The 26,552-nt window shown below is 47.2% G+C and overlaps 1 protein-coding gene across 19 annotated transcripts in view; it reads left to right on the top strand.

The window, feature by feature from the left end:
• The window catches only part of PPARA (peroxisome proliferator activated receptor alpha), a 102,858-nt gene extending 76,393 nt beyond the window's left edge, over positions 1-26,465 (top strand). For 16 of the 19 annotated variants that reach the window (XM_077948034.1, XM_077948040.1, XM_077948035.1 and 13 more), the window contains 3 exons: positions 1,475-1,677; positions 14,231-14,678; positions 17,882-18,839. In XM_077948034.1, coding sequence (XP_077804160.1) covers positions 1,475-1,677; positions 14,231-14,678; positions 17,882-18,126 — 896 coding nt within the window. In that variant the 3' untranslated portion in view covers positions 18,127-18,839. 19 annotated transcript variants of the gene reach the window in all.
• Positions 26,466-26,552: the final 87 nt, after the last annotated feature.

Genomic DNA, 26,552 nt, shown 5'->3' with positions numbered 1-26,552 from the left:
GACCAGCCTGGCCAATATGGTGAAACCCTGTCTCTACTAAGAATACAAAAAATTAACTGGGCGTGGTGGTGTGCACCTGTAGTTCCAGCTACTCGGGAGGCTGAGGCAGAAGAATCGCTTGAACCCGGGAGGCGGAGGTTGCAGTGAGTCGAGATTGCGCCACTGCACTGCAGCCTGGGTGACAGAGGGAGGAGATTCCATCAAAAAAAAAAAAAAAAAAAGAGAGAAAGAGAGAAAGAAAGAAAGAAAATAAAAGTCTCCCAGGCTTGGTGATTCACACCTGTGATCCTAGCACTTTGGGAGGCTGAGGTGAGTGGATCACTTGAGGTCAGGAGTTTGAGACCAGCCCAGCCAACATGGCAAAACCCCCATCTCTACTAAAAATACAAAAATTAGCTGGGTGTAGTAGTGCACACCTGTAATCCCAGCTACTTGGGAGGCTGAGACAGGAGAATTGCTTGAACCCGGGAGGTGGAGGTTGCAGTGAGCTGAGATCGTACCACTGCACTCCAGTCTGGGCGACAGAGTAAGACTCCGTCTCAAAAAATAAAAAAAAAGAAAAGAAAAGTCTCAAATAGCTGAGATTCAGTGGCACATTGGACTCGCTGTTAGAAACTTCAAATGGTAAGACTTTGATACAGAATCGAAAAACCAAGTGGAAGGCACCAAAATGACAGAATGTTCGCCTTGTCCATAGGAAGGGTGTGCCACCCCAAACATCTTGCCACATTATGAATTTCCTTCTAGCCAATCATGTAATAGTTTTAGAACATGCTAATTGTGATGTGAATGTAACTAAAGTAAGTCGTTCGTAAGACTTGCATGTCTACCTTCTGGAAAAAGAAGCAGTTATTATATAAACTCACCCTGAAGCCCCGTTCACCTCATTCACTGAAAGGTTGATGATGCACCTGATGGTGGTGTGCACCCTACTGATGAGACAAACAATGGTGTCACCTTCAGCCTGCACCTGTTTAAAAGTCTACAGTGGGCCAGGCGCGGTGGCGCAAGCCTGTAATCCCAGCACTTTGGGAGGCCGAGACGGGCGGATCACGAGGTCAGGAGATCAAGACCATTCTGGCTAACACGGTGAAACCCCGTCTCTACTAAAAAATACAAAAAACTATCCGGGCGAGGTGGCGGGCGCCTGTAGTCCCAGCTACTCGGGAGGCTGAGGCAGGAGAATGGTGTAAACCCGGGAGGCGGAGCTTGCAGTGAGCTGTGATCTGGCCACTGCACTCCAGCCTGGGCGACAGAGCAAGACTCCGTCTCAAAAAAAAAAAAAAAGTCTACAGTGCATGGAGTTTGAATTTTTCATCTCTCCATAGTGGAAAGCCGAATAGTAATCAAGGATGGGTCTGAACTGCCTGTGAATTTTCATTCCTGGTTTAAGTCCTGGGGGAGCCCCTCGTCCAGCCCTGTCCGCGCAGTCATGACCTCACTGCTCATGCCTGTTTCCCCCTCCAAACCCTAGCGATTCGTTTTGGACGAATGCCAAGATCTGAAAAAGCAAAACTGAAAGCAGAAATTCTTACCTGCGAACATGACATAGAAGATTCTGAAACCGCAGATCTCAAATCTCTGGCCAAGAGAATCTACGAGGCCTACTTGAAGAACTTCAACATGAACAAAGTCAAAGCCCGGGTCATCCTCTCAGGAAAGGCCAGTAACAATCCAGTAGGTGTTTGCGGCCGCTCTGGGTTCTCTTGGCAACATGGAACCAGTGTCGTAGAGAATGATTAAGGACACATGTGTTGAATGTTGAAAAAATTATATTTATCCCACAGTTAAGCAAAGGACAGCGACAATAGAAATAGTTCATTCTGAGACTCTGAGCTGTAGCTTAATAACAACTCCTTTCTTCTTGCTTGGAATCACCTCAAAGATCTTAGCCACCATGTTATTATATTGGCTATGTAATTAATACACTTAGGGAAGAAAAAACACAAAAACCTTAATAGCTTATCCAAGCACTAAGGTGATTTCTTAGGTGCATTTTTCTTAAATAGAGATAGGGTCTTGCTCTGTCACCCAGGCTGGAGTGCAGTGGTGCAATCATAGTTCACTGCAGCCTTGAACTCCTGGGCTCAAGCAATCCTCCTGCCTCAGCCTCCCAAGGAGCTGGGACTACAGATGTGCACCACCACACCTGGCTGTTTTTTTGTTGTTGTTTTGTTTTTGTTTTTGTTTTTTGGTAGAGAGGAGATGTTTCCCAGGCTGGTCTCAAACTCCTGGCCTCAAGTGATCTTCCCACCTTGGCCTCCCAAAGCACTGGGATTAAAGGTGCGAGTCATGGCACCCAGCATTAACTGGATTTAAAACAAAAACAAATAAAAAAAAAACCCAAAAAACCTGACCAGGCAGGGTGGGTCACGCCTGTAATCCTAGCACTCTGGGGAGGCCAAGGTGGGCAGATCGCTTGAGTCCAGGAGTTCGATACCAGCCTGGCCAACATGGAGAAACCCCATCTCTACTAAAAATATAAAAATTAGCTGAGCAGGGTGGCACACGCCTGTAATTCCAGCTACTTGGGTGGCTGAGGCATGAGAATCGCTTCAACCCAGGAGGCAGAGGTTGCAGTAAGCTGAGATCATGCCACGGCACTCCAGCCTGGGTGACAGATCGAGACCCTATCTCAAAAACATAAAATAGAATAGTAAAGTAAATCCCTATTTTAAGGTGTATTAGTCTGTTCTCACACTGCTATAAAGAAATACCTGAGGCTGGGTAATTTATAAAGAAAAGAGGTTTAATTGGCTCGTGGCCCACAGGCTGTACAGGAAGCTTCTGCTTCTGGGGAGGCCTCAGGGAACTTTCACTCATAGCAGAAGGTGAAGTGGGAGCAGGCGTCTTACATGGCAGGAGCAGAAACAAGAGATGGGAGGTGCTGCACACTTTTCACCAACCAGATCTTGTGAGAACGCTCTCACTAGAGTAGCACCAAGAGGATGGTGCTAAACCATTCGTGAAGATCACCCCCATGATGCAATCCCTCCCCCCAGGCCCCACCTCCAGCACTGGGGATTACAGTTCACCATGACATTTGAGTGGGGACACAGAGCCAAACCATGTTGTAAGGCTAGAAAATGAAACCACTCACTTCCCACTCAAAATGTGCTCATGGTCCTTTCTCCTAAAACTATCCCTCCCTCTCAGACAAACATGCCTACATTCTTTTTCTGCCTTCGGTGAAAAGGCAGTGACATCTCGGGGCTTAGAAAGGGCCACCTGTAAGCCGGGTGTGGTGGCTCATGCCTGTAATCCCAGCACTTTGGGAGGCCAAAACGGGCGGATTATGAGGTAAAGAGATTGAGACCATCCTGGCTGACACAGTGAAACCCCATCTCCACTAAAAACACAAAAAATTAGCCAGGCATGGTGGTAGTTGCCTGTAATCCCAGATACTTGCGAGGCTGAGGCAGAATTGCTTGAACCTGGGAGCTAGAGGTGGCAGTAAGCTAAGATCGCACCACTGCACTCCAGCCTGGGCAACAGAGTGAGACTGTCTCCAAAAAAAAGAAAGAAAGGAAAAGAAAGGACCACTTGTTATAGAAACCCTGTCTTTTAAGGTAGCTCTGGACCTTTTCAGAGGCACCTAAGTTGCCCCTCATGGCTCATCCTCCATGTCCCCACCTGCCTGGCCTAAGTCTTCCTTCCCCCTCCCCAACAGTTAAATAAGCCTTTGTCTCCATTACAAAAAAAATCTCAGAGCTACCTTCAAAGAAGAGCCAGCCCTCAGTTGGTGAATGAAGATCCTTTTTTTTTTTTTTTTTCCATTTTCCTATGAACGTGGTGAAACAGGTTTAATTTGTATTAATGAATAGCTTGAAGCAATCCTTACTGGGAATTACAAGGTGGAATTTTAGTCACAGGAAAATAAAGCATTTCACAAGCTACTTACTTTCATGAACAAACCAAACCTCTTCTTTACTGAGTCCTTTAATTCTTCAGTGAATTCTCCAGTTAAATAGGCTGAGACATTTGAGAAGTTTCCAGCAGACACCCACGCTAGGCAGCCCCAGAGGCTTCTCCCAATTAGACCCTTCCTGGATCATGAGAGTGAAAGAAAATGTAACTTTGAGCTTGGAGTCTCTATCCTGGAGATGATTAGTACAACCCAAAATTGGGAAGACTTACTTTGTATGCCAGCTTATATTTCTCTCTTGGATTTAAGAATTGAAAGCAGGCTGGGCACGGTGGCTCACCCTGTAATCCCAGCACTTTGGGAGGCTGAGGCAGGAGGATCACTTGAGGCAATCCAAGAGTTCGAGACCAGGCAACACAAGGAGACCTCGTCTCTACAAAAAATGATTTTTTTTTTTTTTTAAACTAGCTGGGCATGGTGGCGTGTGCCTGTGGTCCCAGCTACTTGGGAAGCTGAGGCGGGAGGATGGCTTGAGCCCAGGAGTTCAAGACCAACCTGGGCAACATGGCAAGACCACGTCTCTACACAAAATAAAAACATTAGCCAGGCATGGTGGCACACGCCTGTAGTCCCTGCGACTTGGGAGTTTGAGGCAGGAGGATGCCTTGAGGCCAGGAGTTCAAGGCTGCAGCGAGCCATGATTGCGCCACTGCACTCCAGCCTGGGCGACAGAGGAGACTCTCTAAATAATTCAAAGCAGAGTTAAGTTATCTTTCTCCCTAATGACCTGCCCCCAGCATTGAGTGCAAACAGTACTCCTGGCATCCTCCTGCACCTGCCCTTGGAGACCCCCAAGCTCTAGGAACCCCATCACCCTCAGCTGAGGGTCACATGTAGCAACCTGCAGGCAGGAATCTGTTTGCATTTTAACCTTAAAGAAATAAATAATAGGCCGGGTGTGGGGGCTCACGACTGTAATCCCAGCACTTTGGGAGGCTGAGGCAGGTGGATCACCTGAGGTCAGGAGTTGGAGACCAGCCTGACCAATATGGTGAAACCCCGTCTCTACTAAAAATACAAAAATTATCCAGGCATGGTGGTGGGCACCTGTAATCCCAGCTACTCGGGAGGCTGAGACAGGAGAATTGTTTGAACATGCAAGGCGGAGGTTGCAGTGAACCGAGATAGCACCACTGCACTCCAGCCTGGGTGACTCTGTCTCAAAAAAAAAAACAAAATAAGAGGGCAGGGCATGGTTGCTCACGCCTGTAATCCCAGCACTTTGGGAGGCAGGGGAGGGCAGATTGCCTGAGCTCAGGAGTTCGAGACCAGCCTTGGCAACACGGTGAAACCCTGTCTCTACCAAAATACAAAAATTTAGCTGGGCATGGCAGCGTGTGCCTGTAGTCCCAGCTATGCGGAAGGCTGAGGCAGGAGAATTGCTTGAACCTGGGACGTGGAGGTTGCAGGGAGCTGAGATCGCACCACTGCACTCCAGCCTGGGCGACAGAGCGAGACTCCGTCTCAAAAAAAAGGAAAGAAATGATAGATGAATAGTCTAGGATTGGGCTTCACAATTTGGTTTTCTGTAGAAAAAGAGAACCGTGTACTCTTCTAAGAGTCAGATGCCTCCTTCCACCCACACCCCCAAAGCCAGAGCACCATAGGTACCAGTTTTCAAGATAACCTCCAACCTTCATGTAACTCTTTGTGTGTGATCACACTGTTTGCTCCAAGCCAGGGTCCCACCCCGTGTCCTTGTCTGCACGCAGGACATTGGAGGCATGGCCCCCTCCTCTCTGCCTGGCCTGCTGACGGGCTTTCCAGAGCCGGCTCCTTCCAATGCAGGATACCCTCTCTGCTTAGTCTGGGAAAAGGCCCATTGGCAGGATGCCCACCACCAGGCCACACAGCCCGAATCTCTTGGCCAAGCTCTGGTTTTGTGGCCATGGTAGGTATTGGAAGACCATAGCCTGTGTCCCTTACACATCTCAGAAAGCAGCCCCATCTGTGGGTGAGAAATCTGTTAGGGAGACCAAGCATCGGGCTGGAAGCACTCACCTTGATCTCTGGCCAGTGGCCCACATCCAGTCCCTGTTTCATCACTTTCCAGCCTGGGTGATCTCACAGCCCCAGCCACGCCCCACAGAGCCTCAGGAAGGCACACTGACCTCAGGGCTGGCTGCGGACTTCATTTCTGTTTGGGGATGAGAGGCGGCACAGTGAATTGTCCAGGCTGGTAAACTGATGGATTCACACGAACCGTAATGGGCTATGTGCTAAGGAAGGCAGGCTCGCCTCCTCCCTGCAGGGGCCGCTGGGGTGAAAGCAACCCTGAAATGTTCAAAGCCTTGATGGGGAAGCACAGGGGATGGATAGATTTTAATTTAATTTTATTTATTTTACTTTTTATTTTATTTTATTTTTTTTGAGATGGAGTTTTGCTCTTGTTGCCTAGGCTGGAGTGCAGTGGTGCAATCTCGGCTCACCGCAACCTCCGCCTCCCAAGTTCAAGCAATTCTCCTGCCTCAGCCTCCCAAGTAGCTGGGACTACAGGCATGCGCCACCATGCCCGGCTAATTTTGCATTTTTAGTAGAGACGGGGTTTCTTCATGTTGAGGCTGGTCTCGAACTCCTGACCTCAGGTGATCTGCCCGCCTCGGCCTCCCAAAGTGCTGGGATTACAGGCATGAGCCACCGCGCCCAGCCTAGATTTTAATTTTAAAGCAGCCCTCTGGTTTGCTAGAAGAGGGGAACTAAATTTCTCTTTGCGGTGGCCAATGCCTTTCTTCTATCAAGAGCAGCTCATGGTCTTCAGATCAGATGACACAAAGCCCCGTGACTGAGCTGGAATGGTCTAGAATGCTGGGGGGCCTGAAGCCGGTGGGGGAGTTGTGGGGGGCCTAGAATCGGCCAGGAGGCTTGGGTCGGGGCTGGAACTGGCCAGGGTGCATGGAGGAGGCTGTGGGGGCAGGGGGAGGCCGCTGCATGGAGCGGAACGTAGATGCCGTTGATTGAGGAGAGGTGGGTTTAGCTGAGGGGAGGAGTGAGGGGTGGATGGAGAATGTCTCTGTCCATCTGGACACTGGGACTGTTTGAGCCCCTGAGATTTCAGAACCGTGGGCCAGAAAATGTTCAGGGCCCTTGGTGATGGGGCAGAGCGCCTCTGAGGAACTCACTGCCCCTTGATTTGAGGGTGACAGGGATGGAAGCAGAGCCAGGGGGCTGAGGGAGGCAAAAAAAATGGGTGCTTTTCAACAGCGTCTAAAAAGGTAAGATGCTGATCTGTCAGGGGTTGAGAATGTCATCAGAAGACTTTGGAGGAAGCAACAGAAAATGAGACTGAGGGGCTTGGACAGAGTCAGTGCCCTCTGTGTGATGATTGTTTCCGCATTCCCCTGCAGCCGAGAGTTCAGCCCCCAACATGCAGCATGCTCATGCACAAATGCACACACACATGCACCCACACTCACACATCCATGCGCACACGGGTACACAAACATACACACGTGCACCCACATGCATGCTCACACACATGCACCCACACTCACACATCCATGCGCACACGGGTACACAAACATACACATGTGCACCCACATGTATGCTCACACACATGCACCCACACTCACACATCCATGCGCACACAGGTACACAAACATACACATGTGCACCCACACTCACACATCCATGCGCACACGGGTACACAAACATACACATGTGCACCCACACTCACACATCCATGCGCACACGGGTACACAAACATACACATGTGCACCCACATGCATGCTCACACACATGCACCCACACTCACACATCCATGCGCACACGGGTACACAAACATACACATGTGCACCCACATGCATGCTCACACACATGCACCCACACTCACACATCCATGCGCACACGGGTACACAAACATACACATGTGCACCCACATGCATGCTCACACACATGCACCCACACTCACACATCCATGCATGCATGTGTACACAAACACACCCACACATACACATGCACCCACACGTGTACACAGATGCACCTCCACCCCCATACATGCACATGGACACACACATGCACCCACACTCACACATCCACCCATGCTCACACAGGTACACACACACATGCACTAATATGCATGCTCACACACATGCATCCACACTCACACATCCATGCATTCACATGTACACACACACACACATGCACCCACACTCACACATCCATGCATGCACATGTACACACACACACACACACACATGCACCCACACGTGTACACAGACGCACCTCCACCCCCACACATGCACATGCACACACACATGCACCCACACATGGATACATGCACACTCACACATGTACCCACACCTGTGTACACACACACACACATGCATGCTCACACACATGCATCCACACACACTACAAACCCATGCATTCACACATGTATACAGACATGCACTTACTGCACATATGTACATATACATGCTCACATGCATGCATATGCACACATATGTACCCTCACATTATGCACACATGTACCCACACACATGCACACATGTACACATGTATATACACTGCTCGCACACATACCCACACTCACATGTGTATACATATGCTCATACACATACACACATGTGCACACGCTTGCTCTCACACTCACACTCTTACTGTTTTGGGCTTAAGAAGCTGCTTTGGGCTTAAGAAGCAAACTGCACCTTCCAAAAAATGAGTGAGGTGTTCAGTTAAACAAACAATTCTTAGCACTGAATATGCGGACTTTAGAAATTCAAAGTATAAGGTGATAATAACGGTGTACTGCTACTTTTTACTCTAACAAACGTATCAGAACTGACATTCAGTTCAAATGAAGAAAGCAGGAATTGGGTGTATCATGTGTTTATTTCAAAGATTCTCCTATTGCTCCAAATTGTTGGGGATTATCTTTAGAGTCTTTGAATAGCTTCAGTTATGGAAGATTTTACCCTCTGAGAATATAACTGAATTTTAGACAAACCATGAGTCCATTGTAGCTAGTCTGGCAGGCAAGTTGGGATTAAACAGAGTAAAATGTCTTGTTTGAAAAAACAAGAAAGGCCCGCTTGGGCAACATAGTGAGACCCCTCTATGAAAAGTTAGCTGGGCATGGTGGTGTGCGCCTGTGGTTCCAGCTATTCACGAGGCTGAGGCAGGAGGATGAGGTCAAGACTGCAGTGGACTGTGATTGCGCCACTGTACTCCAGCCTGGGTGACAGAGCAAGACCCTGTCTCAAAAAAAAAAAAAAGAAAAAAGAAAAAAAAGTTAGGCAAGGAAGCTAATTTGTGACATGCAGCTGAGCATGTTTTTAAGACCAGTTTCGAAAGAGGAATTCCAACATTATTCTTAACATTTCAGACGCTCGGGAATGAGGGTGACCTCCAGGGTGCCGTGTTATAATAGGACTGCTCCTTTCAACAGCTATGACCTTACACCATGTCTTGGGGTGTTGCCTGCCGTGTGATAGTCCAATATTATACCTACTACTTAAGTTGTCTTTAGATTAAAAAATGTGCTTCATATTTTGTGCCACTTCAACAAATGTATAGTAAAACATAACCAAGAGAGCTTATTAAATAATGTCATCCAAAACAGCTCTACTACTGATTCACTTTTTTTTTTTTTTTTTTTTTTTTGAGACTGAGTCTCACTCTGTCACCCAGGCTGGATTGCAGTGACATGATCTCGGCTCACTGCAACCTCCCCCTCCTGGGTTCAAGCAGTTCTCCTGCTTCCGCCTCCCAAGTAGCTGGGATTACAGGTGCCCGCCACCACGCCTGGCTAATTTTTGTATTTTTAGTAGAGACGGGGTTTTGCCATGTTGGCCAGGCTGGTCTCGAACTCCTGACCTCAGGTGATCCACCTACCTCGGCCTCCCAAAGTGCTGGAATTGCAGGCCTGAGCTACTGCGCCTGGTCCACATTTAATTTTTTGCTAAAAGATGACAGCTGCTAACAGAGATGAATTCTCATGAAAGATATCATTGAGCATCATAGGCCGTACGAGTGTCTGCAGGGACCAGTGTGGCAGCAAGTGGGGCATTCTGCTCTCGGCATGGAGTGATTGGGGAAAATCTAGGCAGCTTCCTGCCTCACGCTGTTTAAAGTCTTTATAATGTGCTTTATTTCATTTACTTGAAATGACTGCCTGTCATGTCAGATATATTCATAGTCAAACTTGAGTATAAAAGGCATATTCCAAAGTTATAAGCTGCTGCATAGATTTTTTGTAAAATGATCTTACCAAGAATGCTTGTCAATGAAGTTTAGCGAATTTGCAAATGTGTTTTACACCATTTCTCTTTAGCTTTAATAAACATTGGTTTCTTCATGGTAGCACTCATTTTGAATTCAGTGGTCTCCAGTTTTCCCTGTTCAATGAGGCCCACTTTCTAAAACCAAAGTGATAATTTTATAAAAATGAAATGAGACATTTGTTACCACATAAGTCCTCATTTATGAGAGTACATCCCCCATAAAACTAGTCCAGGGCGGGCCTCAGGGGCATGCAAGCTGTTTCACGATGCCCCAAGCCTAGAAAGGCCCAGGCTTGGGTGTTCACGCTCCGCTGTTGCCTTCTTGAAATTCATAATCATCTTTGAACAAGGGGTCCCACAGGGTGCGGTGACTCACACCTGTCATCCCAACACTTTGGGAGGCTGAAGTGGGTGGATCACCTGAGGTCAGGAGTTCGAGACCAGCCTGGCCAACATGGTGAAACCCCATCTCTACTAAAAATACAGAAATTAACCAGGCATGGTGGCAGGTGCCTGTAATCCCAGCTACTCGGGAGGCTGAGGCAGGAGAATCACTCGAACCTGGGAGGTGGAGGTTGCAGTGAGTCGAGATCACACCACTGCACTCCAGCCTGGGCAACAGAGCGAGACTCCGTCTCAAAAAAGAAAAACCAAGAGGTCCCACATTTGCGTTTTTGCTCTGGGTCCCGCAAATTATGTAGCCAGGCCTGCATTTGTCCTAGAAGATGCTCTACCAAAAAACAATAAGTAACACTAAGCATTCTGTAATTGAACACCGTAGGAACACCTGCTTATCCTAGCCTCATTCTCATTCTGGAACACTGCACATTTATCATGTTAAAGACTCAGTTGGGGAGACCCAACTTCATTTAACTCAGTGTTTCTTATATTTTTTAAACAACTCATTTTTTAAAAAAAGTATTCAACACCTTTATTTCTGCTGAATGTCCTTTAGACAGATCTAGTGATTTGAATAAAGTGATGGTGGCCTAACAGTCTATTTTCTGGAATTGAGGGAATACTGCTATTGATCCTTTAAAAATATTTACGTAGTCCCTCCTAGAGGCTGGGCGCAGTGGCTCACACATGTAATCCTGGCACTTTGGGAGGCCGAAGCGGACAGATTGCCTGAGCTCAGGAGTTCAAGACCAGCCTGGGTAACACGGTGAAACCCCGTCTCTACTAAAATACAAAAAATTAGCTGGACGTGGTGGTCTGCGCTTATAATCCCAGCTACTTGGGAGGCTGAGGCAGGAGAATCACTTGAACCCAGGAGGCAGAGGCAGAGGATGCAATAAGCCGGGATTGCACCACTGCATTGCAGCCTGGGCGACATGACAGAGCAAGACTCCGTCTCAAAAAAAAAAAAAAAAAAAAAAAAAAAAAAAAAAAATTTGGCCCCTCCTAGAAATGTTAATTCCTCAAATCTGAGCTTCAACTTTCTGTGAAGCAGAATTATCTCCAAACTTTAACAAACAATGGTCATCTGAACTGTTTTTAAGGTCTTTAGAGAGAGATCATTTTCAGTCTTTGTTAATCAGACTTCAGATTATTTAGAAACTTGGCTCTGAATATTGTATTCAGAATGTTTTCACTCATTTGTGAGTAATTTTTAAAATATCCCCTTTCCTCAGATGCAGAATCAGGGTTTTTAATCCAGCATTATGTTGCAAGTCCTGGTTCTGTTGAAACATTCCATACAATCTGTGTGATGGTTATCGGCACCTCCACCGGTGCCCTGAAGACAGTTTTGTGCTGTGAGCCCAGAAACAGGAAACACTTCACGCTGTGGATCAGAAGCATTGTCAGTGGTTGTGTTTTGCCCACTGGCAGGGGGCATTCTTTAAATCCCTGGGATGCTTCTGCACTCTGGGCTCCACTGTTCCAGCAGCGATTAGAAATAATGCTTTACGGCCGGACGCGATGGCTCAAGCCTGTTATCCCAGCACTTTGGGAGGCCGAGTCGGGCGGATCACAAGGTCAGGAGATCGAGACCATCCTGGCGAACACGGTGAAACCCCGTCTCTACTAAAAAGTACAAAAAACTAGCCGGGCGAGGTGGCGGGCACCTGTAGTCCCAGCTACTCGGGAGGCTGAGGCAGGAGAATGGCGTAAACCCGGGAGGCGGAGCTTGCAGTGAGCTGAGATCAGGCCACTGCACTCCAGCCTGGGCGACAGAGCGAGACTCCGTCTCAAAAAAAAAAAAAAAGAAAAAAAAAAGAAATAATGCTTTAGGCTGGGCGCAATGGCTCACCCCTGTAATCCCAGCACTTTGGGAGGCTGAGGTGGGCAGATTACCTGAGGTCAGGAGTTCGACACCAGCCTGACCAACATGGTGTAACCCTGTCTCTACTAAAACTACAAAATTAACTGGGCGTGGTGGCGCCTGCCTGTAATCCCAGCTACTCAGGAGGCTGAGGCAGGAGAATCGCTTGAACCCGGGAGGCCGAGGTCACAGTGAGCCGAGATTGTGTCATTGCACTCCAGCCTGGGCAACAAGAGCAAAACTCCATCTCAAAAAAAAAAAGAAAAAGAAAAGAAATAACACCTTAGCCCACTGCATTATTGACCTTGTCTGCATGAGCCACGGACCACATCGTAAACAGATCCCTCAGATGCTGTCACTTTCCTGCTCTGCCCACACGTAAATTTCAGCCAACAGCAGTGTTTGTGCTCGTTCTCCCCGGCCCTCCCACACATGTAATCCCTTCTGAGCATGCTGGCTTCAAATAATATGACCAGCCACCTCTTCCACCACAAGATCTTCAGGAAATGGCAGGCCACTGGGTTTAGATGCAGAGGGCGTGGGACCACACAAGGCACGGCTGTGGGGACGTGGCACTTGCTCCAGAACGTGGAGCACTGAGTGAAGGTTTCAGTCTCCTGCACTGAGAGAAACAAGGGCATTCTGAGGCTTTTCCACTTTATCCCTAAAGAGTTTAACAATGCTTGTTTGCTGATTTCTACATAGATGCCAACTTTATGAGTTGTATGTGTTTACATGCCAGATTGATTCATTGAGCAGCGTTAAATAATGGTGTTCACCTCTAAAGCGCATATACTGGTAAAATTAAGAATTATTGTAATTAAGCCTCTTGCAGTAGTTGTTAAGAGTTCAGAGAATATTTAAGAATATTAAAGGTGCTTTGCTAATATCCTTGTTAGTTTTGTGGACAAAATCAGTACTTCAGTTTCTTGTTTCTTTTTTTTTTTTGAGATGGAGTCTTGCTCTGTCACCCAGACTGGAGTGCAGTGGCACGATCTCGGCTCACTGCAACCTCCGCCTCCCGGGTTCAAACGATTCTCCTGCCTCAGCCTCCCAAGTTACTGGGGTTACAGGCACACACCATGCCTGGCTAATTTTGTTTTGTTTTGTTTTTGAGACGGAGTCTTGCTCTGTCACCCAGGCTGGAGTGCAGTGGCGCCATCTCGGCTCACTGCAAGCTCCGCCTCCTGGATTCATGCCATTCTCCTGCCTCAGCCTCCCAAGTAGCTGGAACTACAGGCACCCGCCACCACACTCGGCTAATTTTTTGTATTTTTAGTAGAGACGGGGTTTCATCATGTTAGGCAGGATGTTCTCCATCTCCTGACCTCGTGATCCGCCCGCCTTGGCCTCCCAAAGTGCTGGGATTATAGGCGTGAGCCACCGCGCCCGGCCACATTTTTCTGTGTTTTTAGTAGAGACGGGGTTTCACCATGTTGGCCAGGCTGGTCTCAAACTCTTGACCTCAGGTAATCCACCCACCTCAGCCTCCCAAAGTGCTGGGATTACAGGCATGAGCCACCATGCCCAGCCCAGTACTTCAGTTTCTTAGCAATGAAATCCACCCAATGTCAGGCGATGATGATTATTATTTTACTGATTTATACTGTTCGTTCTCTATTAATGTCTTATTTTCCCCAGCCGATTTTGAAGTTGAGTGAGGACTGTGTTCTGCGGGTTTCTTGAGTCCTCTGAGGCACCGAACTTGGTGATGTGGACGCAGGAGCTGCTCGTTAGGAGCTGCTCGTTAGTGAACTGATGGCTGGGAGCGTGGCGCATCCCACATCACCTGACTTACCTTGGTGTCCTCCTTTGTAGCCTTTTGTCATACACGATATGGAGACACTGTGTATGGCTGAGAAGACACTGGTGGCCAAGCTGGTGGCCAATGGCATCCAGAACAAGGAGGCGGAGGTCCGCATCTTTCACTGCTGCCAGTGCACATCGGTGGAGACCGTCACGGAGCTCACGGAATTCGCCAAGGCCATCCCAGGCTTCGCAAACTTGGACCTGAACGATCAAGTGACACTGCTAAAATACGGAGTTTACGAGGCCATATTTGCCATGCTGTCTTCGGTGATGAACAAAGACGGGATGCTGGTAGCATATGGAAATGGGTTTATAACTCGTGAATTCCTAAAAAGCCTAAGGAAACCGTTTTGTGATATCATGGAACCCAAGTTTGATTTTGCCATGAAGTTCAATGCACTGGAACTGGATGACAGCGATATCTCCCTTTTCGTGGCTGCTATCATTTGCTGTGGAGGTGAGTGGTTGATTTAATCTGCTGGTATCATGTCACTGACAGGCTCCTGTCTTGAAAATTTTGACAACGGGAAATGCAGTACCAGCTTGAGCTGTCCCAGTGGAGGGGACACTCCCAGGGTGGGAAGACATCTGACCTCCAGTCATTGCTGAGTAGAATTCAGTGGGAATTATATCAATATTGTATCATATTATAGTATATATTGTTATTATCTATAAAGACATATTTAATAATATGTAAATGTATGACACTTTAATTATAATATTAGCCAGGTGTGGTGGTGCACACCTTTAGTCCCAGCTACTCAGTAGACTGAGGCCAAAAGATGCCTTGAGTCCAGGAGTTCAAGGTTGCAATGAGTTATGAATGCATCACTGCATTCTAGCCTGGGCAACAGAACAAGACCCTATGTCTTTAAAAAAAACTTATATATTTTGCACAAATATATATATAGAGAAAAGAGGTCGGACATGGGCCTGTAATCTCAGCACTTTGGGAGGCCAAGGTGGGTGGATTACTTGAGCCCAGGAGTTTGAGACCAGCCTGGGCAACATGGCAAGACCCCGTCTCTACAAAAAAAAAAAATACAAAAAATTAGTCTTGTATGGTGGCATGTACCTGTAGTCCCAGCTGCCTGGGAGGCTGAGGTGGGAGGATTACTTGAGCCCAGGAGACAAGGGTTGCAGTGAGCTGAGGTCGTGCCATTGCACTCCAGCCTGGGCGATGGAGGAAGACCCTGTCTCGGGGAAAAAAAAAAAAAAATGTATATATATATATATATATATATATATATACACACACATATATATATACACACACACACATATTTCATTTATATTATAATTATGTCCAATATTATAAGCAGATATAATTTGTATATTATATTCCTGTATGTATTATATAATGATGTTGTATTCATATTATAGACAATATTGTATGAAGTTCAATACAGATGTCAGTATAGTTGCTGTCACAATCGGTTATGTTGATGAAAAGTATATTTCCTAATGCAAAGTATAATATCAGTCAGTAGCCAAGTGGCAGTGACTGCAAGGGTTGCTTTGCCTGAGGAAGCAGATCCCAGGGAAGGCCAATCTGGTCCTCTGTGTGGAAGCTGGCTCTGCAGCCACCACATTTTTGGCTCGGTGGCATGTTCCTTTAAATAGCCCCGTCTCGGGTCTAGGAAGGTCATCCATCTCTTGTAAACTTGGCTGACCTTGCCCTGGTTTGGTGGAGACGGATGGGGTCTCCCACACTGCCTGCAGCCATACTGCGCCCCGGGGATTCACTCACTGTCAGCATGGAGCTGACTCAGCCCTACCAGCCATGCCTGTTACCGTCTGGCTGGGCACAAGTCAGATGAAGGAAGTCCTTGCGCTCTGGCGTAAAGTGTACAAGGACAAAGCAGTCACGCATAATTTGTCCTTTAGTATGGTCAGGATGTAGCATTGTGGGGAATATGCAATTGCAGAACTATTTATATGTAGCATGATCACAGTTTTATAAAGGAAATTATAATCCTATGTCAATCCTAGGTATATAGAAAAATGTCCAGTGAGATAGATGTTAAGCCTATTATGGTGGGATTAAAATTATGAGGGGGGATTTATTTCTAATTTTCAAAAAATTCCTTTTTTTTTTTTTTTTTTGAGACAGAGTCTTGGTCACCCTGGAGTGCAGTGGCACGATCTCAGGTCACTGCAACTTCTGCCTCCCGGGTTCAAGTGATTCGCCTGCCTCAGCTCCTGAGTAGCTGGGATTACAGGACCATGCCACCACACCTGGCTAATTTTTGTATTTTTAGTAAAGATGGGGTTTCACCATATTGGCCAGGCTGGTCTCAAACTCCTGACTCAGGGTGACCCACCCACCTTGGCCTCCCATAGTGCTGGGATTACAGGCATCAGCCACCGCACCTGGCAATAATTCCTCTCTTTAGAGACTTAATAGTTATAGCCCTAGCCACTCTGGAGGCCCCAGCAGGAGGATTGCTTGAGCCTAGGAGTTCCAGTCCAGCCTAGGCAACATAGCAAGACCCCATCACTAAAACAACACAAAAACAAGAATTTTAGGAATAAAAACTTAATAATTATATTTACGACCAAAAACAATGAAGATTTAAAAATCTTCATCACTAGCAACACTGTTAAGAATCATAGCAGTGGTTGGGTCTGTAAGGGAGCACCACCTGCTGAATACGGCTTGGGGCAGTATTTTCTGGACCAAGAATCAGGTCTCATGCTGTGAGACTGTCCCAAGAAATCTAGTGCCAGCTACCCCAGGCAGGTCATCTGGTGTGAACGCTGACTCTTCCTGCACCAAGTCTCAGACCTGCCCCATCCTCCTCCCCACTCCAGGGTCTCCTGAGTATCCTTTCCAGCCAGTACACACCCTCAATCCCGTCCCCGCTTCATTTCCCACTCCAGGGTCTCCTGAGCGTCCTTTCCAGCCAGTACGCACCTCCATCCCGTCCCCCCTTCATTTCTCACTCTACTTTCTTTTCACCTGACTCATATTAGAAGGCTCTGTAACAGAGCTATATACACCACAAAACCTAGTTCTTTTTTATTTTTTATTTATTTTTTTAAGACGGAGTCTCGCTCTGTCACCCAGGCTAGAGTGCAGTGGTGTGATCTTGGCTCAGTGCAACCTCCGTCTCCCAGGTTCAAGCGATTCTCTGACCTCAGCCTCCCGAGTATCTGGTATTACAGGCATGAGCCACCGTGCCCGGCCTACAAAACCTAGTTCTAACACAATCACACTCCTTAAATATGGTGGAACACTTGAAGCTGAATATCTAGTTTTGACTCAAGAGCTTCATTTCCCATATTATGCAAAACTGGTGGTTGTTATCTCCAGAATGTACTGTTCCTCCTAATAGCTCTAATGTTCTTTCCTGACAGGTGGTCATAAGGCAAATCACAAGTGAAAGGGCCATACCATAAGATGTACTTAGGGCGCTATTGCCGCCTCGTAGTATTAATATTTAGAAAAGAGTACTGGTCCTGTGTCTGTCCCTTCTTCACCTATTGACTTTGGAAAAACCCATGTCTATCTTCCAGTCAAGTTGACAACATCCAAAGGCAGCTCAGTTTTTTTTCTAAGAAAGGCCACGTAAAATAGGCATGTTTGGTTCCTGAAACTGATAAGCAGTTCTTAGGTGATTACCACACTGAAACCTCTCTCTCTTCTTTCGAGACTAGATCGCCCTGGCCTTCTAAACGTAGGACACATTGAAAAAATGCAGGAGGGTATTGTGCATGTGCTCAGGCTCCACCTGCAGAGCAACCACCCGGACGATATCTTTCTCTTCCCAAAACTTCTTCAAAAAATGGCAGACCTCCGGCAACTGGTCACGGAGCATGCGCAGCTGGTGCAGATCATCAAGACAGAGTCGGATGCTGCGTTGCACCCGCTGCTGCAGGAGATCTACAGGGACATGTACTGAGTTCCTTCAGACCAGCCACACCTTTTCCAGGAGTTCTGAAGCTGACAGCACTACAAAGGAGACAGGGGAGCAGCACAATTTTGCACAAATATCCACCACTTTAATCTTAGAGCTTGGACAGTCTGAGCTGTAGGTAACCGGCATATTATTCCACGTCTTTGTTTTAACCAGTACTTCTGAGCGCGTAGAACTCAAATGTTGGGGGTAGGCGGCTAATCTCAGGACTGGGAAGATTAAGGAGAGTGATGCTCAATGGGCTGATTTTAACTCACCCGATGTTAATCAATGCACATGGCTTTAGATCACATTCGTGATTTACCGTTTAATTAACTGGTAACCTCCAAATTATGGTCTGTCTTCCCCTACACCCTGCTTTTGACTATTGTGCTCCTTTATAATTCGGAAAACTAATCAGCACTTTTTAACGTTTTATAATCCTATAAGTCTAGATGTATCCAAAGGCGAAGTATGTAAAAAGCAGCAAAATATTTATTTCAAAGACTTCACTTCTGTTTCCTGAATCTAAAGAAAGACAACATGCTGCTTTTTAATCACAGGATGGAGAATTTTAAAGACCTGTTGGGGCAGGCACAGTGGCTCATGCCAGTAATCCCAGCACTTTGGGAGGCTGAGGCAGGTGGATCACGAGGTCAGGAGATTGAGACCATCCTGACCAACATGGTGAAACCTTGTCTCTACTAAAAATACAAAAATTAGCCGGGCGTGGTGGCGCGTGCCTGTAATCCCAGCTACTCGGGAGGCTGAGGCAGGAGAATCGCTTGAACCAGGGAGTTGGAGATTGCAGTGAGCTAAGATCGCACCACTGTGCTCCAGCCTGGTGGCAGAATGAGACTCTGTCTTAAAAAAAAAAAAAAAAAAAAAAGAACTGTTGGATAAGCTATCAAAATGCAGCTGTTGTTTTGTTTTTGGTTCACTGTTTTCATGGTTGTAACTAATATGTGGAAAGGCCCATTTCCAGGTTTGTGTAGAAGAGCCCGGAAAACGGAGTCTCAAGACCCCCGCTGTGGACTGTCATAAGCTAGCGCCCGTGGTAAGCGGGACGAGACAAGCTCCCGAAGCCCACCAGCTTCCTGCTCCACTCGGCTCCATCCAGTCGACCTGAACCCACCCAGTCCGGCTGTCTGTGGGAATGGTGGCATTCTTACGGAAAGACTTACACCTTATTTGTCAATGTTCCTCCAGACCCCATTTGGCAGCTCCCATATCTTTTGTTATGTTGCTTTTAAATAGCTGATGCTTTATTGTTTTAACTCTTGGTGAGAGTAGATGCTCTCTGGAACGGAGAAGAGGCACATGTGACTTCATGGCCTGGGCTGGGTGGGAGCTGGTCACCCTGGGGATCGAGAGAGCGGGTAGGGTCTCCTTCAAATGGCAGTTTTACTTCAAATGGCAGATTTCATAAGAGTTGGTTATTTTTTACAACGGTTTAGCTTGTTAAGTCTCCTTTGTATGTAAGGTAGTTTTTTCAACATCTAAAATACTTGTTTTAGCCATCAAAACCAACTTATCAACCTCAGTCCAGCTGCGAAGGCAGCGTTGATTATGGCAGTTTGTCAAGAATACATGGACCTGGAAACGCTTTTTCTCTCTGTCTACGTGGTAGATAAATTGTCCCGTCGAGAATTTTCAGATCTGGACTGGAAGTGCCAGGACCACCGCCTCCAGGGAGTTGCTGTGCCACCTGGAGGTATCGTCGATGCCTCTCCCCCCATCGTTAGAAAATTTGGCTCTTCTGAGGTCATTATTATTTTAAGAATGATTAGGATTGATAAAGGTCCCATGACCAGCAATATGGAAATGCAAGAGTGGGAAGGACACAGTGTGAGACTTCCTCTAGAAAAAAGTAAAAGTTAGGATCAGCACATCCTTTTTAGAAATTACAAATTTAGTCCTGTTTTGGTTTTTGCAATCAGGCCAGACGCAGTGGCTCACACATGGAATCCCAGCACTTTGGGAGGCCGAGGTAGGAGGATCACTTGAGCCCAGGAGTTCGAGACCAGCCTAGGCAACATAGCAAGATCCTGTCTGTATACGAAATTTAAAAATTAGTTCATCGTGGTGGCATACACCTATAGTCCCAGCTACTCTGCAGGCTGAGGTGGGAGGATTGCTTGAGCCCAGGAGGTTGAGGCTGCAGTGAGTTGTGATCTCAACACTGCATTCCAGCCTTGGTGACAGAGTTAGATTCTACCCCTCCAATCCCTGCAAAAAAAAAAAAAAAAAAGATGCAATCAAAGGGCCTGTTGGCCAGCAATGGCAGCAGCAGCGGCGGGCAGTCTGCCCAAGTGTCTTAGGAACCAGAAGCAAATAAAAGTGTTTCCATATATGCCACCAGCCAAGTGGCCATCGTAATTCAGAAAGAAGCTAGACTTTGAGTGGCATGGTCCATCCGTTTCAATATTATATCCTAAAATGAGAAGCCCCTGCGTTGATGAGACCCAGGGGCTGGAGGCCAATGCCACACTTGTGTTATCCACTGCGACCCTGCAGCTGCTCGCTCTGATGTGCCCTGTGTCATTCAAAGAGACGTGGCCCAGGAAAGTGAGCCTCATGTTTTTCAGAGAAGTCATTGTTTCTGTTTACATTTTCATAAAACCTGTTCAAAATAGCCCCCTGTCTCAGACTTTCAGCAGTAACAGTAAGCTGACTGGCACGTTCGATGTTAGCTCCCGGGACTCTCAGCAGCGATGGTGAGCATTTGGTTTTCTTAAGGCCCAGCAAGACTTCCAGGGACATCTCTGATGAAGCCAGAATGGAGACACCGGTGACCTCAGGCTGAAAGTCACTCAACACTGGTCTCTTGTGTTGATAGGGAAGGAAATCACACATTCCTATTTCTTTAAATAACAAAACCACTAATTGCCACTCAATGCTAGAATATTTTGGGTCACCTAATCATAGATTTCTCAGGGCGTCAATACTCAAATATAGGCTGATTATGCCCCAGTTCAAATGGGAACTATTAACAGAGTGCATTTCTTGCTTGCTGGGTTTCAACAGACATCAGCCAAAAGAACAAAAGAGATGTCAGGACAGATTCCGGAGTGTTGAAGCGCATGTGTGGCACCCGCTCCCCCTGGCAGTGAATGCAGGAAGTTGCAACTTTACCCAGTCTTCAACAAGTCATTATTTAAACACAGTTCTTCATTTTCTCAACTTTTAATAGCAAAAAGTGCCAAAGTCCTCAGAGACCAAACAGCCTTGGTCTACCGTGCTGACCAGGGTGAAGGCATGGCACGGGGCTCCTCCCAGATGTGCCTCTCGTGTGCCAGCCGGCTGTGGCTCAGGAGCAGACGCAGGCCTCTCCACTGTCCAGGGGAGCCTGGCGGCGCACCCCTCCTTTCCCACCTCCTGGCACTTCCAGCGGGGTGTCCTACATGCTGGATTCTGTCCCTACCACACTTCCAGAGGCTGGAGAACTGTGCAGGCCTAAGGCCGTTTGGATAAATTGTCAAAACAAGATGCTTCCAGTTACAGCAGCAGGAGTGGGCCCGGAGCACAGCCTGACGGTTGCCGGTGCCTTTCTTTCCGTCTCGCTTGCCTGTTTCCCGTTGACCTTTCCTCCATCTCTGATGAGAAGAGTATAAAGCATCTTCCTAACGGGTGTGTTTGCTATACAAACATAACGGACGTGAAGTGGGGCAGAAACCCAGAACTCGGCATTCAAGGATACCCAGGAGAGCTGTCCATGTTTTAAAGAGCTGTGTTTTGTTTTGTTTTGTTTTGCATTTGAAGAGCAGAGAAGGTACCTTTCTGCTGTGCTGACGCATTTCTTACACTGGGCCATTTAAGACCCCAAGGGAAACAGCCTTCCTGGAGCGTGCATTGTCTGGAGGTTCCAGGGACAGGGACAGGGCAGCCTCCCAGAGCTGAGCAAGAGCTCAAGGCACAAATGGGAGATTTGCTACACCATGAAAAGTCAACAACTTAGCCACCACTTCCCCGCAACGGACCACGAAACAAATACCTCAGCAGGCCCTGCGAGAGTGCTAGAGCTGAGGTGCACACACTGTGGCGTCTGTAGTTAGGGCAGGTGGGATGGAGACTCCTCTAGTGCGCACACCTGAGCCTGCCCACACACAGGGGAGCAGCATCTCGTATGACATCTGGCAGGAACTTCGGTTGTGTAAAGGGAGCCTTGAAGATATGTGCAAAAGGTGCTACCCCAATTTGGTGAAACTGACATTGGGCACATCCTGGGCTTAGGAGAAGCGGCCGATGGTCCTGGCCTGCAGTGACACACAGCCCCCACCGCCCCCAGCACCCCCTCTCCTCTTCACCTCTTCCTGCCGGCCATGCGGAAGCCGCTTCCTCAGAGAGACCCTACCAGATGCGGATGGAAACAGATGCATCAAAGCAAGTCTCGATGAAACCGTGACCTCCTAAGGTCTGTCTCCTCTGAACTTGCACCTGTGACTCTCTGTGTTTGGTTCCAAGCACTTCCCACCTTGAACTCCCATTTTCAAACCACTGTAGCTCTGGGCACTTTCGATACTTACCAGCTGTATACACGATGGAGGGTTTTTTGGTCCTGATCCAGTGGCCACACCTGTCTCTGGAATGTCTCACTCAACTCCAGTTTTAAAATGGATTCATTGTTTCAACCCAGCCAGCCCAATGCACCCAGCTAAGACTGGCTTGACCGACAGCCTGGCCTTTGGTGGGGGGCTTCCTGGGGCCTGGGAAAAGCTGGCTACCTTCAACAGCTGGTACCTCTTCAACAGTGTAGCCTTTCAAAATGCAGATGCCACCAGGAGAACGTGCCAGGTGCCCACAGCTCACCACCTATGGATGCCATGGCTCTGGGCAGCTTTCAAGGCAGGTTCCTGTGGTCTCCTCAGCTGTCTGAAGGGTTAACAGCAAATCAGCCTCCATTTTAAAATGAAAGCACCAGCCTCCAGATGTAGGGCCTGCTGGGCGTTGCTAGCCGCTGGGCCCCAGGCACGGTGCACTTTCTCCACCTCCTGCAGCCTCCCTGTTGTTTAGAGACACTTACACCTGGTGACTGCAAGGACAGGTGACCCAGGGGGCTGCAGCCTTGTCCTCAGCTCCCATCTCCTGGACTGCCAGCCTCGCCCTCTGCAATTAGCATGGTTGGCCTGATGCAGGGGTCCTAAGGGATTACTTTTTAGACCTTCTTTCATGTTCAGAACAGTGGTATAGATTCAGGAGAGGCAAGGAAATTATGCTGTCCATAGAAGTCAGCCATGAAGACTGATGCCACCATCTGAGGGCTCATGATTATTAGAAAGTGTCCACGGGAACCTCTCATCCACAGGAGGTTTGTCTCAACACTGCTCATTTCTACGGCACTGGCATTGCCAAGCATGGGGAAGTATCCGCTCTTCTCATGTTAAAAGTGGCCCAGCTTCTCTTAACTCGGTCCAAGCTGACTTGTTCAGTTGCACTGGAACTTCTTACCAATCAAATATTTGCATGGAGCAAAGGGGGCTGTGCACACCTCCCTAATGGCAGGGATGATGGCAGCTGTCATTCAAGCCTACCTTCAGACATCACAGTCTGGAAGTGAAATGTCCACAAATATCTGCGGCAGAAACAGCTGTAAGGACCACCCAGCTGTGAGGCAGCTTTACAGAGCAAGGAAGGGTTGTGGCAAATAAATGATTAACCTGCCTCCACTGTGCTGAGGGCAACCAAGGCCATCTCACCAAAGGATTACTCGATGCCATTAAATCATCCCGTGAACTTCCTGCTTCCGAGTCCATGGCCTTTGCCCAGGGCATGTACTCCTCTGAGAGGCCTTCTGCCTAGAAAGATCTAAGACTGGCTTCTAACGGTTGAGGTCTAGGTTTTTGCTGGGATTTACATATTTTCAAGTGCCATTTTGACAGCATTCAGGAAAACGGTCCTTGACCCCATAGACTAGGGTAAGAATAAAGGCAATAAATTTGGTCTGACTCAGAATATAGGAGATCCATATATTTCTCTGGAAACCACAGTACGCACTAAAATGTGAAACTGAAGGTTTTGTTAAAAAGAAAAAGATAATGAGCTTCATGCTTTAATTACATAATGATTTCCATTACACTATTTCTGTGAAATGCAGCAGGTTCTTAAACGTTATTTCAGTGGCATGGGCTGGAAGCTTATCACAAAAAGCCATGTGTGTGGCCTTCTTATTAGAACTGAAAGAGAGAGGCTGGTGCCCAAGGCTGCTACCTGCTCCACCTTTGCCAGCTCTGGACATCTGAGGACGTCCCTGCAGATCTGGAATGGGGCCATCAACTGACCATTTGCTTCTCAGAATTTCAGTTTGAGACATGAGACGTATAATCAGTTACTTTTCTCTCCACAGAGAACCCCCTTTGTGAGGGGAGAGGAGCTATGGAATGTGGTTCAGCTGAAACACATACAACTGCATCCTTTTGGAGTCCTTTGCCAACAAAAACAGACCAACAGACCAGATCGTATCCATGTTCAATGTCATGTCTTGATGGACTCGCAGCTGATGACCTCAAGTACATGAGTGGTCTCATGGCTATTAGATGGATTATTTGCAAAAAAAAAAAAAAGGAGAAGAAATAATTGATTTTTACATCATAGACAGCAAACTAAAACCTGGGGAGGGGGTCAGTTTTTTTTTAAGTTTGCTAGTTGGGTCAAATGTGAGAAGAAGGGAGTCTACCTGCCACCTCTTCTCTTGCCCCTCTTCCGCCCACATCCAGCATTAAAAATCCATTCGTTTAATGAACGGATAAAGTGCCACGCAAACTGGCGCACAAGCAGGCCCCCGCCCACGCACCCTGGCTCCTAGGAAAAGTGGTGACCCGGGTGCGGGGGGCATGCTGCAGGCCTGGGAGATAGTCGGGCACCTTCCCTGGACCCCCAGGCCTTGGCTGTGCCTCAAGTCAGAGAGGGTCAGCCTTCAGGCCCTGGAGAGGAGCAACTGGCCGATCGTTTCACAGTAAAATCACTCACTTTTGGCAACTTCACTTTTTTTAAGGCACAGTCAGTTCCTTTTTCATGTACCTCACAAAAGATGAAGACTATGTAGTACTCTTTTTGGTAAGATTACAGTGTTCATGTTAAATATCACTATTTTTTCTACATTGTGTGGTAAAAAGAACTATGTTAATAGCTATATCTTAAATACTGTGATTTGAGTTTTTAAAAAATATCCTAATACAAATATTTTACTAACTTACAATCATTCATCTAATAACAAATATTTGGATTCTTCTGAAATCAGTGTTGACTCATATTCTTAAAGCCTGGCTCTTGACCCTATTGGAAACACAAAGGAAGCTGAAATCAAACAACTAAAATACACTATGCACACGTGTGTATGCACACGTACACACGTTTTCATTTCTCTTGAGCCACGCAGAATTTACTTTGAATGTGGAAATCTCTTCCCATTACCACGCTGTATATGCACAGAGCACAAGAGAGGCTATCTTTAGAAACTTCCACCAGCGAGGCCTTAGACTCCAGGTTAGAGGCCGAGTTCATACAACAGTGTTTCGCTAAAGACCCTTCACTGTTCCTGTTTAGTAAATAGCTGTCTGCTCTTCAGGGAACCGTTACCTATGGGTTATTACCAAAGAACTTTGGCAATTGGAAATGTCCTGTTGGAAATTCTTTGCACGTGCCAGTTCTCTGGCATCCTCCAGGTGGCCCAACCCAAAGCATAAAGCAGAAACCACAGACCCCGTGAGTCTCCCCAGACCCCGCGAGTCTCCCCATACCCTGTTTCCAATACCTTGGCAAAACTTCTCGGTACATATTGGTTGCACCCTCTGGGATCCATAATGCCATTAGGCTAAAACCCTAGGGGAGAGGGCTGACAGACACACACGCGACAATGGAGCAGACCCCAGAGCAAGGACTGGGCCCAGTCTCTCCATGTGTGCTCTATTAGTGAGTGCCTTATACTCTCAGTATTTTGGGGCTTACAGCTTCTTATTTGTGCTAAACAGGTGCAGTTCCAAAGTAGGAACTGCCACACAGGCCCCAGCATCCTCTCTCCAACTTCATACCTCTCTCCTGGTGGGGGGAGCGGGCATCCAGGACCTCTGGAATCAAGGGTGTGCAGAGAAGGGTGAAAGTAATTTTTCTAGTCACATGAACTGATTGGTTCCAGGCAATTAGAAAATGGCTATAAAATAACCTTAATTTTGGGTCTTCATTTTCCTATTAGGAGACTGAACTGACCACAGGTATTGATTTATATCCTGAATATATGGGAACTTCTGTGTTTGGGATGTCCTACTGTAAGACTGATGAATGTACAGAGTTAATTTCAGGGTACAGTTTTGCCTTAATGGTTTTGAAAAATAAACTATTTTTTAAAATTTTTTGGTGAGTTTTGAGTGATGCTGCGAGAAGGACTGTTTGGTCTAAAAGAACCAAGTCCTCAGCTGTGGGGTCCGCCCTCCGCCAGA

The sequence above is a fragment of the Macaca mulatta genome, chromosome 10 (genome assembly GCF_049350105.2).
Source record: "Macaca mulatta isolate MMU2019108-1 chromosome 10, T2T-MMU8v2.0, whole genome shotgun sequence".
NCBI lineage: Eukaryota > Metazoa > Chordata > Mammalia > Primates > Cercopithecidae > Macaca > Macaca mulatta.
The sequence above is the reverse complement of the archived record's forward strand: the minus strand, read 5'-3'. Positions and strand labels throughout refer to the sequence as shown.